The following is an 18,715-nucleotide window of genomic DNA, read 5'->3' on the forward strand; positions in this document are numbered from 1 at the left end:
TCTTTTTCTTGGCCGGCGGCGCAGGTGGTGTATCGGTGAAGAGATCCTGGCTTTGGATCTCTTCTATCTCCTGCGACATAATTTCCGGTGTCTGGCTACGTTCAGGGTCAGGCTCGTCAGGTGAGTCGTCCTGGACGATCTTGGTGGGCTGGGGTTGCTTGGGGTTGACCATCTTGATGATGTGTTGTGAACGGCGGGCCAGCAGGAATGGAAATACAGGCTGTACCTTGCTTTTTATAGGGGGTCGCGGATCAAGGTGCTACAGCGTCTCAGCCAATCAGCGTCGAGTATTTTTCCCCGCCTACGCCGCCCACAACTCATTCCGCCTCTGACTGTCGTGCCCTCCACATCTCGTCGCGCGCCGCTCGTGACACCTCGTGGCAATAAAATTCAATAAAATTTTTCTGTCGCGTCAAGCCCGTGCCACTGTCGCTGCAGGCCATTTTGCCTGTCGTGCCCTCCTCGGCACCCCTTGGATTTCTACGGACGACAGGGCACGACGTCGTGGCTGCCACGACAGTTCATCTTCTGCCACGACGGGCCACGGGGCGCCACGAGGTGTCGTGCCCTTGTCGTGAAGGGGCTACGAGGTGGCACGACAGAATGGGCACGACAGATTTAACATTTTTCTCGTGGCACTGTCGTGACCAAATATTGAGCATGTTCAAAATTTTTCGGGTTGTCGCGACAAGGCCGCGGGGTGGCACAACAAAGTCACGAGGAGTCCACGGGCTGCCACGACAGTTGTATTTACACGGACACGAGGTGGCACGACAGTTTGTCGTGGCATATCGTGGCAAAACTGTCGTCCGTGTAACGTGACACTGACACTTGCACGACTTTGTGGCACGCATTGCCACGAACTGTGTCGTGGCAATGCGTGCCATTTTGGTGGCACGCAGCGGGAGGCTCCCGCACTGTTCCCGCACTGTTCACGACGACTTCACACACTGTTCACGCATAGGTTACGAATGCGCGCCCAATAGTGCCCACATTGACACGAACTGGCACGACGTATTTACGCATAGTTTACGCACTGTTCGCGCAAAGTTTACGCACTTCCCGCATTGGCCCGACGAGTTTGCGCTATTCGGAGGCCGTCGTGGCGATTTGGGCACGCCATATAAAAAGGGGGCCTCCCCACCCCTGGCGTCATTTTTGGATTGCCTGTGGAAGAGACAACATGCTGAATTCCAGAGACAGCGTCGTAGCAGAGAAGAGAAGATGCCTATACCTGGCGGCTGCTCTAGCCATTGTTGAAGAGCAGCAGAAAAGGGTGCAAGAGGCAGAAGATGAAGAAAAGGCAACCCCACCTCGAAGAAGGACACCAAGGAAAGTGTGGGTCAGGAAATGGTTGGCCAGAAGACAGGAGTTTGGACAGTATGACACGCTACTGACTGAACTCCACAAGGAAGATCCAAGGGGCTACAAGACTTACCTCAGAATCACACCTGACCTGTTCCAAGAGATGTTTGAGAAGTTAACCCCTCGCCTCCAGAAACAGTCCACCTTCATGAGGGAACCGCTTCCAGTTGGACTCAAGCTGGCTGCCACCCTCCGCTTCCTAGCCACTGGAAATTCCTATCCAAGTCTGCAGTTCAGCTTCAGGGTTGAAGCAAGTACAATCTGCAAGTTTATACCCAAGGTGTGCCAAGCCATCATCGCGGTCTACAAGGGCGAAGTGCTCCGCTGCCCCAAAACTGAAAAGATGTGGAAGGAAGTTGCTGCCAAGTTCAGCTCCAGATGGAACTACCACAACTGTCTGGGAGCTGTAGACGGCAAGCACATCGCCATGAAAAAGCCACCCAATGCTGGTTCAAAATACCATAACTACAAGGGCTTCCATAGCATTTTACTGATGGCAGTGGCAGATGCTGGCTACAAGTTCCTGTATGTGGATGTTGGGGCAGAGGGTGGTGCATCGGATGGAGGAACATGGAGTAACTGCTCCCTGCATGATGCTGTAGAAGACCACAGAGCTGGAGTGCCTCAACCAGAACCGCTCCCTAATGATGATAAGCCAGTGCCCTATCACTTCGTAGGGGATGACGCCTTCGCACTCCGAACCTGGATGATGAAACCATTCTCCCACCGATCACAGGTCCATCGAGAACGCATATACAGCTACAGATTGTCTCGTGCCCGTCGTGTTGTGGAGAATGCCTTTGGAATCTTGTCTCACAGGTTCCGTTGCTTCTTGACAACAATGCAGCAGCACCCCGACAACATCAACCTGATCACCATGTGCGCCTGTGTCCTACACAACCTCCTCCTCATCAGATACCCACATGCAATTCCAGAAGTGGACCGCGAAGATCCGGACACATATGATCTGATCCCTGGTAGATGGAGACTCGACCAGCAGCTGCTGGGGCTGATGCCTCTACCAGGCCACCATTCAGCGAGGGAGGCGAAGGATCAGCGAGACTACCTGTCACATTACTACATGTCCCCTGCTGGTGCCGTCCCTTGGCAAGAAAGAATGGTATCCCCATGAACTGCATCTATATTTGTACCACTATTGAAATAAAATCTTTCTCGTTTATTTTTCTTTTCTTTTCCTTTTTGGTGTCTCTTTTATTTGTGGCTAACTTTATTTTAATGTGAAAATGAAAACAAGTGTTTTAAAGTAGTCAACTTTATTAACATGAAAACAACAAACAACATTTTCAAAGTGTCTCACTCAGTGTCCTTGCTGATGCTGGGACCGCTGCCTGGGGATACACGGTGGACTTTCGGGGTGTTAAGGTCCTTGGAGGTGAAGGGGGTTGAGGGTGAACTCCTCTCTAGGATGCTGCCTACCGACCCTGGGGTCAGGCCAGGAAGCTGGGTGATGTCACAGGTGTCTTTAAGATGACTGACGGCGACACTAAAGGGGTTGGTGATGGCGACTGGACAAGAGTCGCTGACGGGCAGGTGGCATCCGTGGTTCCCACTCAGTGGTCCGTGTCCAGGACGACTGGCCTGAAGACTGGGAGGCCAGTGGTGGCTGGGGCGGCAACCAGGGTTGAGGTGCGGGCTGACTTGCTGGAGGTTGCTGCTGCTGCTGCTGCTGTGGCGGTGCCTGCCAGGTGGCCGGTTGAGGGGGGTGCCAGAACTGCTGCTGCTGAAGGGGCTGCCAGGGTTGCTGCTGCTGTGGGCCTTGCCAGATCATGGGTGGTTGTTGCTGTGATTGCTGGAAGAGCGGACGCCGCTGCCTGTAACGGTGGACCAGGTTGAGGCAGTCAATCTGGAACTCGTGCCAGGATTCCTCCGGGATGCCCTGCATGTGCCCTTCCAGCAAGCACACGAAATCATGGACGATCTTCTGGTGGCCGGTGTAGGAGTGGCTGGCGCCCTGGGAGTCTGCTTTGGAGAGGATCTGAAACATACAGACATTGGCATCAGTTAGTACAGCATTTGATTGCATCATATTGCACATGTCATGTCAAGAGAAATGGAACAAACTGGAATACAATCTACAACTAGTGACATTGGGATTCTCACCTGCCTGACAGCTTCACTGAGGTCAATGTGGGTGACCCCCGATGTGGTGGTAGTGACGGCGGTTGTGGTGGCTGTCTCTGTTGTTGGGGGCCTGGACCGCTTCCCCTTGCCCTTGCCTGTTGTAGTAAATGCCTGGCTCTGGGACCCTGTAGACTGGACATCATTATCCTCATCGTCGCTGCTCGTCACTGTGGCTGATTCGGGGACAGCAAACTGCTCACTGGGGATTGTCTTTCCCCGAACGATGTGCTGTGTTAAGAAACTCCAAGTCTCCATGATCTCGTCGTCACGGGCACTCCTCTCAGGCTGGCTTGCCCCACTCTTCTTCTCCTTCTTCAAGATCTTCCCCACCCTGGTGCGCATGTTCTCGTAGTGCTTCTTGCATTGGGGACCAGTGGCAGGGGGATTCAGCTGCTCTCCGACTCGGTTCCACAGGCTGTTCTTGGTCGCCACGTTAAGCCACTCCTTTTGCTTCTTGTCATACAGCTGGGGGTATTCCTTGATGAGGTCAGCCAACCCCCTCTCCCCCTCATCTGTCCAGCGGTACTCAGGGATTTCCTTCTTGGATACCCGGACCCGCTTCTTCTGCTGCCGGGTAGCCTCTTCCTCACTGGATGGCTGTCTCTGGGTGTCAAGTGTATCCTGCTGTGTCTCAGGGATGCCATCGACACTTGATATGGATGACTGGAGGGACTTATCTCTCTCAGCGGTCTCTGGCTCTGGATCTGCTCCAATATTTTCTGGCCTGTCGGCTTGTGGCCTTCTCTGCTTTGCTCTTCCACCTATTTGTTTCGTCTTCGGCATGTTGTCTGCTTGCTGGCAAGTTGTGGAATGGCGAGAAGTGGCTATTATATACCCCCGCATTGACGCGAGCGACACTGTTGCGCAATAGTTGCGCAATAGTCGTGAACTACTCGCAAACTCGTCGTGAACTGCTCGTGCCAAGCGCAAACTGTTCGTGAAGTGCGTGAACTAGTCGTGAACTGTTCGTGCCATCAAGGCGTGAAGTACACGTGACCGTGTCAGGGGTAACGCACGACCATGCTGCGACGCGCACCAATGCGTAAACATGTCGCAAACTTGTCGTGAACAGTTCGTGAACAGTTCGTGAACAATGCGTGGCAAGTCGTGCATGTCGTGGCATGGCGCGCACTGGCACGCACTGGTGCGCATCCTCCTGCATTGTCCCGCACTGTTCGCGACAAGTTCACGAACAGTTTGCGCATAGTTAACGAACCCGTCACGAAAAATTTGTCGTGCCAAAATTTTAAACATTTCAAAATTTTCGTCCCGACATGTGATGCAGTCACGACGAGTTTCCGAACACTTCACGCGAGTTTACGACTAGTTTGCGCATTGGCACGACCGAGTTCGTGCCAATGCGTGCCACAAAGTCGTGCAAGTGTCAGTGTGGCTTAAACCAGCCTTTACGAGTGCCACGCAGCAGCGCGTCTCCCCTAATCGAGAAGGCCCCCATCAAGGCCTCCGCCGCCACTCCTCCGCCTCTCGCTCATGATGGGACGTACCGACAATTCCGGATATGAAGGAGCCGGTGGAATGATCACGCCACAATGCGTCGCCTGTTGAGCATGCCCCAAGACATGCAGCGTGCAGAGCTGAGGACGTGCTTCTCCACGAAGACACTGAGTGATTTGGAGACCTCGCTTCAGATCCCCGTCGACTCCCCGCACACGGTGGAAGAGGTGCTTGACCTCCTGCAGGAGCACGTGAAGGGTCAGCATAACGAAGCGATCCGTCGCCGTGCCTTCTCCACCTGTCAGCAAGCCGAGGGTGAGAGCTTCACCGACTTCTACGCACGTCTCAAGGGTCTTTCGGAAGAGATTGAAGTGTGCTCAGGGGCACGTTGCGAGGAAGTCTGGATGAAGCATGCCTTGTTGATGGAGTTCGCAACGGGAGTTGAGGCGAGAGCTTATCACCATGGACGCCTCCCGCACGCTTCAAGAGACAGTGACGAAATGTCGGTCGTATGAGGCCACCAATGTGACGTACTCTGAAACAGAGACCCCGTCCACTGCCGTGAGAGGCGTCTCACAGTACAAGAAGGGTAAGAAGGCGGCCCACGCGGAGAAAGCTGGTGCCAAAACATCCACGCTCCCGCTCATGGGCCAGTTCACCCTGTCTCTGTATCGCGTACGCACGTACTAGTTCGTTCTCTGTTACTTTCCATAGAATATACGGACTTAAGTTTATTCAGTGTTTGTCTATCCAATGATTACAAGTGTCGACAAGTACCTGACCAACAGTCATCACTCCAATCTTCGTAATCATTTGGATCTACTTGTTCCACTGACAAGACAAAGTCATGGAGAACGATTGTCGCCAGTGCGATAGTAGTAGCATTGTCAACGTTGACTTAACATAGCCGTGCGCAGCACACGCCACTTTCCGGCCAGAATTCCAAATGCACTTTCAACACAAAGGCGACAACGCGAATGTCTGTAGTTGAACACTCGTTTTTCATAGGACATGCCGGTGATATATGGGGTGATGAGGTATTTTCGTAGCGGATACGCTGCGTCTCCAAGTAGGAAGAGGGTCAGTTCTATGAGCAAGTCTGAGGTAGTTTTGGCAGTTGCTGGGAGGTTATACTCATTGGAGTCCAAAAGATGCTTAATTTTTTATCTTCCGAAAACTCCACCGTCCACAAAAATGAACTTGAGATCTGGACCAGCAACACCATGTAGCACGATTGAGAAGATTTTTTTGTAGTTAAAATAAATGGAGCCACTGTTGTCTGGGCATTGAAGGCGAATATGTTTGCCGTCAATACAACCAATGGTGTTTGGGAAGTTCCACCTATCAAGGAACTCCTTTGCTGTATTTTGAAGGGATTGCAGGGTCGGCATTGGCAGATACGTTGTATGTAATTCCCAAATAGCCAAGCAAGTCTCCTTGACAATGCCAGCTACGGTAGATACTCCTAGACGAAAAGAAAACGCCAATGATCTGAATGATGCTCCCGTCGCCAAAACCCTGGAAGTGGAAAAAAAAAAAAAAGATTTTAGTATCGAAAAAGACTTAGGTATTTACGCATTGGTAAGAATAATACCGTAAGAAAGTATTCTTTTTTAACTCATTATTGTGGAAAGTTTATTTTCGACTCAAAATTTTGCTAAATGTTCACGTTTTTTTTTTTTTTTTTAAATTTTGACCATATAATTTAACAGTAAATATATAACATAATATATAAGTGAATCTTTAATCTCTTTTTTTTTGTCATTCAACGAGGTCCAAGAGCGCCTGAAAACCCTGAAAGATGCCATGAGAAAGCACGTGAATTCCCTGCCAAAAACAAAATCTGGTGCCCCGGCCTTTGACAAGTCCTCTCAGATAACATGGCCCTATTTTACAAAGCTTCTCTTCTGTTAGGAATTAGGTCAGTTAACCAGGGGATTAGACAAATTAACTAGTCTCGGGCCAAGAGTTCAAGCCAACTAAGAGTATCGTCTGAGCTCAAATAAGCTTTGGATGGTACTTACATACTTCGCTCATCGGCTCCCAAACCGAGACAGTATCACCATATTCACTGCCTGAAGACTAAACACATTTACAATTTACAATTTCCTTTCATGAAATAATAAATAATTGCCCTTGCGGCAAGGATAATTTAACCGACCGAAAGCCACGCCATCTGGCGAGGGAAATTCAAAATACCCCTTCTGACCCACGTGGTTGGCTTTCGGCCCGCAACATCACCAGCTCTCAAGCTAACAACACCTCAGCGCTCGCTTTCGCCCCACATTAACTCGCGGCAGTGCTGACTTAAACTTAGTCTCGAGGACAACAGGACTCCTCCAGAACTTAATTCAAGAGACCACTACTTTTGAAACCCTTCGAAAGATAAGTGCCTCCTACAGTGATTACAAATAGGTATTACTATCAGACCTGTTAGGATTATCGATGTAACGCTGGGAGGTGCTTGTAGGGGAAAGCCCGGCACCCCTGATGAATTAGTGGTAAGTGGTTTGTGTATCTTTTTTGTGGAGTTGTCCTGGTGTAGTTCTAGTGTCCTGCGAGAAACATAACCGTTGGGTACGGTAAATTCACTGTATCACAATACTTCATGAAAGATGAATTCATTGGACGTAAAATGACATCAGGTCACCCGGGGGATACACAGTGCAGCGGACGAGACAACGATGACAAGAGCTTCGACGACACAAACGAACTAATAGAGGAAAATAATGAGGAAGATGTGGTGAGGCAAGCACTACAGGCATCTGGCATATCCTCAGCCGGAAGCAGGAGTCCAAGCGAGGCATCGACAAGTTCAGCTTCGCAGTCAAAGCGAAAAAGGTACAGCACAGCATGTTCGGACAGCACTGAGCAAGAGAAGCTCAATCTGTTGAAAGAAACCATTGGAATTTCAAGGCAGAAAATGGAAGAAACAAAAGACCCACTGGAAGTGTTTGCCATGGATCTGGCCAATGATCTGAAGCAAATTGAAGACGGGAGACTTCTCATACAAACTAAGCTGGAATTGAAGCAAATAACTCCGAAGGCATAATTGACACCAATAGAAAGTAGTTGTGTCCAGGGAGCATCTGACGTCCAGCAAACATACTACACTCTTGTGCCACCTAACCAATATTCTGACCCATCGGATCCAACACAATACTCTTCAGTATATATTCCTAACAAATGGTAATTGTCCAAAAATGCACATGCCAAATTAGCAAAATTTAGCCCCTTTGTGAACTGTGACCTGCAGTCCTACGGTAACTTCTGAAGATAATTAGTTTATTTGCACCCACCTTAAAGTAACTACAAGACGTTCTTCCGTTCCAACCTGTAAAAAGGGATAAAACACGTTATGAACGGAAGTTAATTTTGTTCAAACTTTGTTTTACAGGTATCCTCAATATAAATTTCTGAATTATTACTAAATAAAAACTTATCTTACCTTTTCGAAAATGTTCTTTCTATAGGGAGTGTAGAACATCGAAACTTGCCGGTTTTATCCGTAAATACGCGAAGAATCGCGATTCATCTCTCTTCAGTTCGGTGGTATTATCCTTACCGATATCTCCTTGCGTTAATGGGATGGACCCAGTGTTTCCGTTTCTGTTTTTTGCTGTCAAGCAATAGGAACGCACACACGAAGTCCTTCATATAAATAAATAGTACACAGAAAACAATAACAAAACCATCACCGACACACACTCTCCTCCACCATATACATACTCATGAGGTAGGAGAACACAGGGATAGATGGGTGCCATTATTGGCTTCGTGCAACACTTCACAGCACTTCTCATCTCTTACCAGATCTTAACACATCTCACTTCACTATCACAATCCAGCTCTTTTCATTTGCACATTGCCTTAGTGTTTTGCATAGAGTGCGGCCCTTTTCATGGTGCACCCCTTGCCACGGGTGCTCCTGCCGTGTTTATGTGTGCTTGGAAGATCCGGACTCCTTCGAGGGCCCGGAGCACCACGAGCTTGAGCGCGGCTTTGGGCAGCCCCAGAGCGCTCCACGTATTCGCGGAGGCAGGGGAAACCACCCCCGCCACGACAGTGTGAGCGAGCTGACTACGGGGGGTGTTCCACTCCACTCTTTTACTTTATCTCTCACCGCAGCCACGTTGTAGTATGACACTTTGCGCTCGTGGGCCACGTGCAGGTCCGTGGCGGCACTATCTGCAACAACCTGCACGTCAATTACCCGCGAGCGATCATCCCTCCAGCATACAATATCTAGGTATCTTAACCCTGCTGGAGTCGGGATGGTGTGTTCTTTAAGCACCTGATACCCAGACTGCTGGAGGGCCTGGACGGCGCCATCAAGAATGGTATTGTGGCGTAGAGTTCTAGCCCCTGCAACGGCCGGACACTGCTGCAAGATTTGTCCAAGGGAATGAACCCTACGGCCGAAGCAGAGGTCGCACATGACGTCGGGCTTCAGTCAACCCCTAGCCGAGCGGGACTTCGTAGGTAGCAAGGCTCCTCTAAGCCTCACCGCCTTCGAGTAAATCTCGCCCTTCATCAGGGCAGACCCGTCCAGGAAGGCTGCGGATACCGGTGTTTGTGTTGCTCCTCGCAGCCCCCGACCGTCAACAGAACCATAATGGTTCTCGGACCAGAGACTCCTCTCTTCTCTCTTTCTCCCAGATGGAGTGGAGGCGTCGTCGAGTGGACTTGCCGCAGGGTCATGGGACTGCCTGAGGTGGGCTAGAAGGTCATGGTTTAATCGGGGGGATGCGAGACTCGAGAGCTGCTACTCCGAGCCCGCCATCCACGCCGGTCGCATGAAAGTACTCCTTGGGGGTATCATGCGGCAGATGGAGGGCGATCCGGACAAACTTCCGAATCTCCACATCCATCCTTTTTAAAGCACCCTTGTTTGCCCTCGAGTGTAGCAGAGGGTACATCTGAGGGAGAAGCACACTGGCCAGGCCCCATTGCTTCTGCTGGGGTTTGGCTGGGGCTCGTTGGAGTTGCCCCAGCTTAGCGAGCTCAACATGTGGGACGGACCACTCGCCCAAGCGGCGCCCACCCGTGAACCCAGGTACTTATAAAAGTCACCTGGGCCTAAGGACCGTATATCCTCGCTTCCAGCATGGAGCCTTATTTTGTCTTGGTACCAGGTCTTTCTCTTGCCATCCGCCACTACCCCCACTGAGGCGCACTTTTAGGGTCCCACCTCGAGGCCCAAGGCAGCCGCGGCAGATGTCAGTGCTCGCAGGTTTGCCTCTAAGAATATTCTGGTGGAGGCCAGTAGCACCACGTCGTCAGCAAAAGCCAGGTAGCCGTGAGCGCGGCCATCCTGCTCTACTCCGACGTTCTGGGGCAGGGCGGACAGGGTCTGGTCTAAAGTGAGGTTGAACAGTAAGGGCGACAATGAGTCGCCCTGCATGACACCTCTTCCATATTCCACTCTGGTGTTCTCATCCAGGTTCGTGGATACCTTGGCATATACATTGCCGATGTAGTTGGCAAATCGATCCCCTAAGCCCCATCGCCTAGTGGCATTGACTATGGCGGGGTGGCCCACTGAGGCAAAGGCCTTCTTGAAATCAAAGAAGGCCATGTACAGGGAGCGGGGGGTGCTCTTAGTCACTTCGAGGGCACGTCTCACCAACAGTAAGTTGCCGGCGCAGCCCTCTTCCCGCTTGAATCCCTTTTGACCCAGCGGTAGGGGAGCGTGTGTAGTAAGCCGCTGCGACAGCACCGTACGGAACGTCCTCGTCAGGATGGGAGCTATCGTCAGCGGCCTGTAGTCAGAGGCTGTCCGAGGTGCGTCCACCTTCGGGAGCAGCACGGTTCGGCCATGAACCCAGCTCTCGGGGACGGAGCCCAGCATGATGGCCGAGTCCATCAGCCACAAAAGCTGCTTAGGGCCTTCTGGTCAGACAGCGTCCTTCCGTCAGGCCCGGATGCCGTGTCAACCGTTGTGGCGGCGAAAGCCGCCATCACTTCCTCCAGTTTCACCGGGGCCATCATCAGATGACCAACACCCGGGTTCACCGGAATTAGCTGCCCGGCAGAGCCGGGCCTAGGACGTTCGAAGACCTCCCGCCAGAACTGGACTGCTCCGGGAAGGAGGTCTCCAATACCGCCCCCGGGGCTGCGGCTGGCTAGGATGTCAGTTATAGCTCGGCCTCGGTTCTTTTTGTAGGCCTCCTGGAACCGCGCATACTCCCGGCACCGTCGCGTCCGGTTGGTCAGGACAGACCGCCCAGGTGGTGTCGACGGTTTTGGCCGACCAGTCCGCCTCCGACTGGCCGGTCCCAACGGCGCCCATTGTCGAAGTTGGTCCTGGAGGTCCTCTGGTGACGTAGGGACAGCCACACCAAGCAGTTGAAAAGGCGCCCAACCTCCCTGGTGACCTCCTGCTCAGTCGTGGCATCGCTGCACTCGGGCGGAGCAGGTGTTGTGCTCGCGTCCGGGGAGGGAGCAGCCTGCGCTCCCCCCACTTCCCCAGGGTCCACAATAGATGGTGGTGGAGTCCGTCCCGGGTTGGGGCTGAGCGAGGGCCGGTCTCCAGTATCCCGGCTCTCGTCCAGGGGGTGCTGAAGAGGAGGCACACGTGATGTCTCTAGCAGCCCCACTGCTGCTCGGACCTTTGCCTTATAGACTTCTTGCCTCCTCTGCCCTTTGATGTCGTCCAGGGTGCGGTGGGGCAGCACCTCCCTTTGGACAGCTTGATTTATTACGCGAGTGTTCGGGTGGGACGCTTCAAAGGTAGCCATCAGGGCATAGCTGGGCACGATAACAGAAAACCTTATTCCCGATAACCGATAACTGATAATGGAAAACCTTATCGGCTATAACCAATATTCGTTAACTGGAAACACAAATATAGGCGATAACCGATAATCGATACCCGATATTAATCCACAATTCCGATAGCGATAAGTCCGATAGGCGAAAATGATACTATATTGATATTTCCAATAAAAAACATCGATGAATTCAAATTTTCATTATTTGTATTTTAGAAAACTTACAAAACCTGAAAACCACAAGTTGACACGTACCTATGGACGGTAATACTATAAACGCCTGAACTGTGTTGTGTATTTGGCGTCCCCACCGTCAAATGTTGGCGCTTTTGTTTACAAACACTGGTCTCTCGTGAACTGTGCATGCTCAGACCAGCAAGCGTAGACCTGTACAGTCTCACAAAGCTTTTTAACCGTAATTAAAAATTGCTGGAAGGCTGAATCAGACATACAGTACCATTTCCACCATCCCCGATGTTTCTAGAACGACACTCTGTGCGAGCTGTATTTATATGTACAGAGTGCCGTTTTAGAAACAGCGAGGATGGTGGTACTGTATGTCTTAATGTGTTAAAAAGCTTTGTGAGACTCTACAGGGCTACACTTACTGGTCTGAACATGCGTAGTTCACGAGAGACCAGTATTTGTAAACAAAAGCGCCAACATTTGACGATGGGACACCAAATAACACAACACCGGGTGCCTTCAATACCATGGCATGCTCACAAACGAATATAGAATATCAAATTTGAGGCAGTGAATAATAATTTTGGGGGGCAAAGTTAAATGATTTTTTATTTTTTTTTATTTTTGAGTCTTACATAAAAAAAAAAATAACCTAGTGTTTTAATGGTGATGATCAAAGTATGAAATATCTTCACCGAAGATACTGTCGGGTTCATAGCGAGGAAATTCGAGTGTAAAACGCCAGACGTGATTCTATCCTTGTATAATTCCATGGTAAGACCGCACCTCGAGTATGCAGTACAGTTCTGGTCTCCTAATTACAGAAAGGACATTGATTTACTGGATAGGATTCAACGACGCGCCACGAAAATGATACCAACCTTAAGGGCTCAACCGTACGAGGAACGACTCAAGCGACTCAATCTCTTTACATTGGAGAAAAGACCCCTACGAAGGGATATGATTCAAGTCTTCAAGTATTTGAAAAAAACTCAATAACGTCGATTACTCCAATTTCTTTGAATTGCAAACCAACTCAAGAACTAGAAATAACGGTTTACCCATTCAGTCTAGTCGATGTAACAAAGACATCGGAAGGAGTTTCTTTTCAAACCGAGTCATCCGTCACTGGAACAATCTTCCTTCAGAAGTAGTAAAAGCGAATACTATCAACTCCTTCAAATAAAGAATCGACCGTCACTTCGCTGCGTCGGGAGTAAACTGAATATTGAGTTGCTTTCATCTGCTCCTCAATATCGAGGTGCTTTCATCTGCTCCTCAATGTCGAGGTGCTTTCATCTGCTCCCCAGGCCCCAGGCTGTCGAGCATATTAAATCACCAAAGCGGGCAACCTCGTAATGAGCCAATAGGCTTTATGTTGCCTGCATTCCCATGTTTCCATGTTTCCATGATATTTCATACCCCGAAGTTTTTTCATACAACACCGGGCGCCCGGGCCACGTGTAGGGAGGAGACAACGTTTTTTTTCTGAGTCGGAAAAAAGTAGCGATTATCGCCAGTTTGGTTACAAAAGTAACGAAGATACCGATATATATTTAAATAAGTAGCGGATGGCCGATAACCCGATTTTGTTATCAGCGATAAAGTATCGCGATAACTTATCGCGATAACGCCCAGCTATGCATCAGGGCCACCTCCTCAGCACCCCACCTTGCCTTTGGGCGAGTAGCAAGCTTCTCAGCCTCCGCAGCGTGGAACAGAGTAGGGTGCGTTTGTCTTTCGTGGCCCGATGAGGGAGGCGAAGACGCGCCCACATATTGGGCAGGTTGACCCGTGGTCATCGGGGTGCCCATTTCCATCGGGGTCCATCCTGCGCTGATTAGCAGGTGAACACAAGAGGAATCTTGTTCGGGAGACGATGGTGCACGCTGGCGCCGAGCAAGGCGGGCCAGCGCGGAGGAGACGGGAGGGGGGCCTTCCGACGTATCACGCCCAGCGGGCCCACGTGGAGTGGTTCTCCTTAGTAGACCTATGACTCTACCGGCTGACCGTAGTGTGAACGAACCCTTAGACTTCACTCTGTCCAGAAGAGCTGTGTGAGTGGATCCTCCCCCACACGTGAGATGCATACTCCATATATGGAAAGCATCTGTGCGGGGGAGAAGAACTGGCGGAGACGATACAGAACGCCCAACATTGAGAAAGCTGATTTAGTAAGGAGGAGATGAAGTTTCCAGTTGAGATTTTGAGCAAAGGATAGACCGAGGATATTTAGTGTTGAAGAAGGTGACAGCTGGGTGCCGTCGAAGAATAGGGGATAGGTGTTTGGAGGATTGTGTTGAGTTGATAGATAGAGAAACTGGGTTTTTGAGGCATTGAAGGACACAAGGTTCCTTTTACCCAAATCGGAAATGATAGCAAGGTCTGAGGTTAAGTCTTGTAATTCCTGTTGAGAGGGTCTTCTGTTGAAAGAAGTTGAATAATGCAGAGTGGAGTATTCAGCGTATGAGTGGATAGGACAATTTGTCATGGAAAGATGTAGATATAGATGCAGAAAGTATGTGGATCTAACTAGCACATCGCCACTGATGTCGAATTCAGGGAGTGGGACGGGAAGACGAGGAAGGTGAGTTGCATCGCCCGACTCCAGGTAATACACAATTTGCGAGCAGAACGTATCGTCCCTCTGGGCAGAAACTAACGTTTGTTTGAAATCCTCGCCCCCTAGTGCCTGGATGGAAGCTATGTGGTGTGATAAGGCGTCTGTCACTACGTTGGCTCTACCTGGCAAGTACTCAAAGTGTGGGTTAATATCTTGTACGACCAACGCCATCTTGCAAGTTTACCAGTGAGGTTCCTGGCGTTGAACATTTCGACTACCGCGGCGTGGTCCGTCATTACTCGAATCGGGTAGCCGTGAATGAGATCACGGAAGTGACACAGGCTCCATACGACTGCGAGGGCCTCCTTGTGAGTCGTCGAGTAATTTGTTCGGCCTTGTTAAGGACTCTACTGGCGTACCCGATAACCTGCAGTTTATCTCTGTCATCCTTTTGCATGAGTGCCGCGCCCAAACCGATATCCGATGCATCTGTGTACAAATAAAACTTCTTGCTAAAGTCGGGATATGCAAGAATTTTTGCAGTGGTAAGTAATGTCTTAAGCTAATGGAATGACCGTTCCTGCTCCTCGCTCCATTCGAAAGGCGTGTCCTTTCTCGTCAGTTGCGTTAGGGGTCTCGCTGTGGTTGAGTAGTCCTTAATGAAGCTGCGGTAGTAGCCGCTGAGACTCAAGAATGACCGTAGGGACTTTAGATTTGTGGGAGTCGGAAACTTTCGAACGGCCTTCACTTTGTCCTGTGTGATATGGACGCCTTTGTCATCGAGAACGTGATTTTCTTCTGTAGGAAGTTGCACTTACTCAGTTTCAGTGTTAAGCCTGCCGATTGTAGACGAGAAAACACTTCCTGGAGTTTGTGTAAATGAGACAGTGTCCTTAGAGACTATAATTATGTAATCCAGGAAGGCAAAGACAGAGTCCCCCAAGAGACCTGCAAACACTGAGTTAATGAGACGTTGGAAGGCAAGTGGGGCTCCAGAGATACAAAATGGCATTTTCTTGAAGGCGAAATGGCCTGACGGGGTGCTGATTCCTCGTCCAGCGGGACTTGTCAGTACCCTGTCCGTAAGTCAAGTGTGGAAAACACCCTATTTCGTGGTCCGATGGACATCAGAATGTCCTGCAGAACTGATAGTGAGTACCTTTCCTGTCGGCAATGTTTGTTTAATTGCCTGTAGTCAAAGACAGGGCGACTTGTGCCGTCCAACTTAGGGACTAGGAACAATGGAAAATTTCAGGGTGAATTACTCTCCTCAGTAACATCCTGAGCAAGCATGTCCTTCACGATCCTGTCTAGTTGTAAGCGTTGTGAGTGAGGGAACCTATACGTAGGTATATATATTGGCGCCGTGCCTGCCTGTAGAGGGATACATAGGAATACATAGGAGGAACAGACACCAGAAGACCTGGCGGTCTATGGCGAGGGTGTCTGTTTACTACCGCTACTATAACAGGTTTATTTAAGACGTCTTCTATTTTGAACACTGATCAGCTCTAGATCACTGGCCCGGATCCGAATCTGATCTGGATTCGCTCTGGGTAAATAGAACACTGAGCGACAGATCAAAACAAAACACACACACACACACACTCACTCACACACACACACACACACACACACACACACACCGCTCCGGTAGCTCAATCGGTTAGAGCTCTGCGCTGCAAGGCTTAACGGCCAAACAGGCGGCGATTCGAGCCCCGGTCAGGCCGGATTCTTTCCGTTGAGGCGAAGGATGCCAAACATGAAAATTTATATAAAGAAACAAATATTTTTTGATACTTCTACGTAGTTATAAGCATTGAATGATACGTGGTGTTGCGTCAGGCTATGACGCAACACCACGGGCCATTTAAAAATGGCGTCTGGGAGCGGAAGGGATTTAATTTTTGTAAAAAAACTTCACCACGTGATAATTTAGGGTGTCTGGGACACGCTGAGCGAAAAAACCGAGAAAGCTATATTTCAAAAATATTCGTCAATAATTCACCGGGGTGGCCCCCCTTAAAGGGCCGCCTTTGTGCAAAGGCCCTGTCCCCTTTTCATGAGTAAATCTTCACCAGCTAACCAAGATATTCTGGGCTTCACTGAGACTGTTTTTCTTTATTAGGTTACTTTATTCTCATTCATTGGAAATAAAATAGCATCGGTTCTCATGCTTAGCCTACGCAATTGATCCATATCAAAGAAAATGCCTCTTTCATGCTTAGCCTACGAAATTGATCCATTTAAAAATAAATATTTATTATTTCATGATTAGCCTACGCGATTGATCCATATAAGAACATAAAAACATAAGAATGTAAGGAGTCTGCAGGAGTCTGGTTTGCCTATAACCACAAGGCAGCCTTCCTTTCCTTTCCTGTTTCATGCTTAGGCTACGTAATTGATTCATATCAAAGAAAATGCTTTCCTCTTTCATGACTAGCCTACGACATTAATCCGTATAAAAAAATGCTTTCTTGAAAAGCCAATATAATTTTCATCCATATGAAATAGATTGAGTGGTAAAATAATAACTATAAAAAAGCTACTTTCTTTCTGACTGGGAGGGGGGCATTCATCATTCATGTCATTAGAAAGGGAAGCAGTCTGCAGTCCACTGTCTCCCATAAGTGGCGGTGAGAGACTGCGGGTCTGCGGGTAACTGGGAGTGGGATGCGCGGCGCGTAACACTTGTGCCAGAGGCAGCGTTACCAACGTACAGAACGCCTCCCTTCTGAATTCCTAACAAATTTTTATTTTTTCTCATCTTCTGCTTCTTTTTATGCCTGAACCTTGATGCCACTGTGTTTATAACTATATTTACAATGTAACAAAGAAGAGACAGTGAGTAGGATCCTGAATTCATTGACTCTATAGGCTTCCCATACAAATGTCATCATCACTCTTGACAGACGACAAAGTAATGACAAGATCTGCATGACTAAGATGAAAAATGAAACATGAAACGCTATGCTAACTAGGAAAAAAAGATTCGCGGGTGTACATGGTTCAGCAGGTTTATAGGAGTAATGTAAAAATCGTGCTTCCAAGAGGCGTACAGGATGTTACCGGAGAAGCCGCCTGAGAGGCGTACCGCAGTTTACGGGTTAGGGGAAGAACAGTGACCGTCTACCACAGCAGAGTGACCGTCTACCACAGCAGAGATATAACGGCCGGAAGGGAAACTGGAGATAAAGGAACAGAGAGGATAGAAACCGTTAGAGGACAGTTTAAAAAGCAAAGATTTGTGCCACACTCCATCGAAAGCTTTTGATATGTCAAGCGCAACTGAGAAAGTTTCACCGAAACGGCTAAGAGAGGATGACCAAGAGTCAGTCTAGAGAGTAAAAAGATCCCCAGTAGAACGCCCCCTGCGAAACCCATACTGGCGATCAGATAGAAGGTCAAAAGTGGTAAGGTGCTTTTGAATCTTCCGGTTAAAGCCTCGGTCACACATTCACGTATCAAGCCCACGTATGCTCACGTATGTGATTTTTGGCCCATACGTGGCCATACGCGGGATTTGTTGCCGCGATCAACTGGATACGTGTCAGGGGCCGATGTACGTAAAGCTTGCACGGTCAACATAGGGACGCCATAACATAAGTGCGAGGTAACGCGTATTGAGCCTACGCACTGCGCAAGCATGACGTGACGCTTACCCGAATTGCCACGACAAGAGGCCACACCCCCACAAGTAGTGCGTGGCAGAGCACGTAACAGCCACGTACGTATACCGTATGTGTAACGTGGTGCGTTACGACCCTGCGTCATCCTCACGTTATCCCCACGTACGTCGGTGGGTAAACGTGAGAGGTACGTACATAAGGGCCGTGCTGCACATCTGTGATTGCAGTTCCCGTCAACATCTACCTGCAGTAAGAAGTACTCCCCTCCTGCTGAATCAACATGGAGAACATTGAAGACATCCTTGCCCTTATAACACCAACAAACAGTCATAACACATAATTAATGGAGGCCATCCTGGAGTATGTGCACACCATGGTACTGGTGTTAGTTGTGAAGGTCCACCTTGCAAGTGAAAAAAACGAAAAAAAGAGGAGGGCGAGGAGGGTTTGGGCTTGGCCGTACCTGCAAAGAAGAGTTGAGCTAGGCCACTATGACAACCTGATTGAGGAGTTGGCAACCGAAAGTCCAGAACTGTACAGGAATTTTACCCGGATTGACAAGGACCTCTTCAGTGAAACAGCTGAACTTGTCACACCCC

General features: G+C 49.5%; 1 protein-coding gene across 1 annotated transcript; it reads right to left on the reverse strand.

The window, feature by feature from the left end:
- Positions 1–2,679: 2,679 nt before the first annotated feature.
- LOC127002585 (uncharacterized) lies at positions 2,680–4,899 on the reverse strand. The gene is made up of 3 exons (XM_050868668.1): positions 3,487–4,899; positions 2,965–3,361; positions 2,680–2,807 (listed from the first exon to the last, which is right to left on the reverse strand). Exons 1-3 carry the CDS (start codon positions 4,348–4,350, stop codon positions 2,680–2,682), a joined length of 1,389 nt encoding a protein of 462 aa, XP_050724625.1. The 5' UTR covers positions 4,351–4,899.
- Positions 4,900–18,715: the final 13,816 nt, after the last annotated feature.

The sequence above is a fragment of the Eriocheir sinensis genome, chromosome 23 (genome assembly GCF_024679095.1).
Source record: "Eriocheir sinensis breed Jianghai 21 chromosome 23, ASM2467909v1, whole genome shotgun sequence".
NCBI classification, from domain to species: Eukaryota; Metazoa; Arthropoda; class Malacostraca; order Decapoda; family Varunidae; genus Eriocheir; species Eriocheir sinensis.

What these genes read in the sequence shown, in the direction of transcription:
- LOC127002585 (XM_050868668.1), bottom strand. Translation starts at nt 4,350, where the DNA reads ATGCGGGGGTATATAATAGCCACTTCTCGCCATTCCACAACTTGCCAG. An exon ending in TCAGTGAAGCTGTCAGGCAG is followed by an intron (nt 3,362 to 3,486) that starts GTGAGAATCCCA and finishes TGTATGTTTCAG; the next exon opens with ATCCTCTCCAAAGCAGACTC. An exon ending in ACTGGCCTCCCAGTCTTCAG is followed by an intron (nt 2,808 to 2,964) that starts GCCAGTCGTCCT and finishes GCCTGACCCCAG; the next exon opens with GGTCGGTAGGCAGCATCCTA.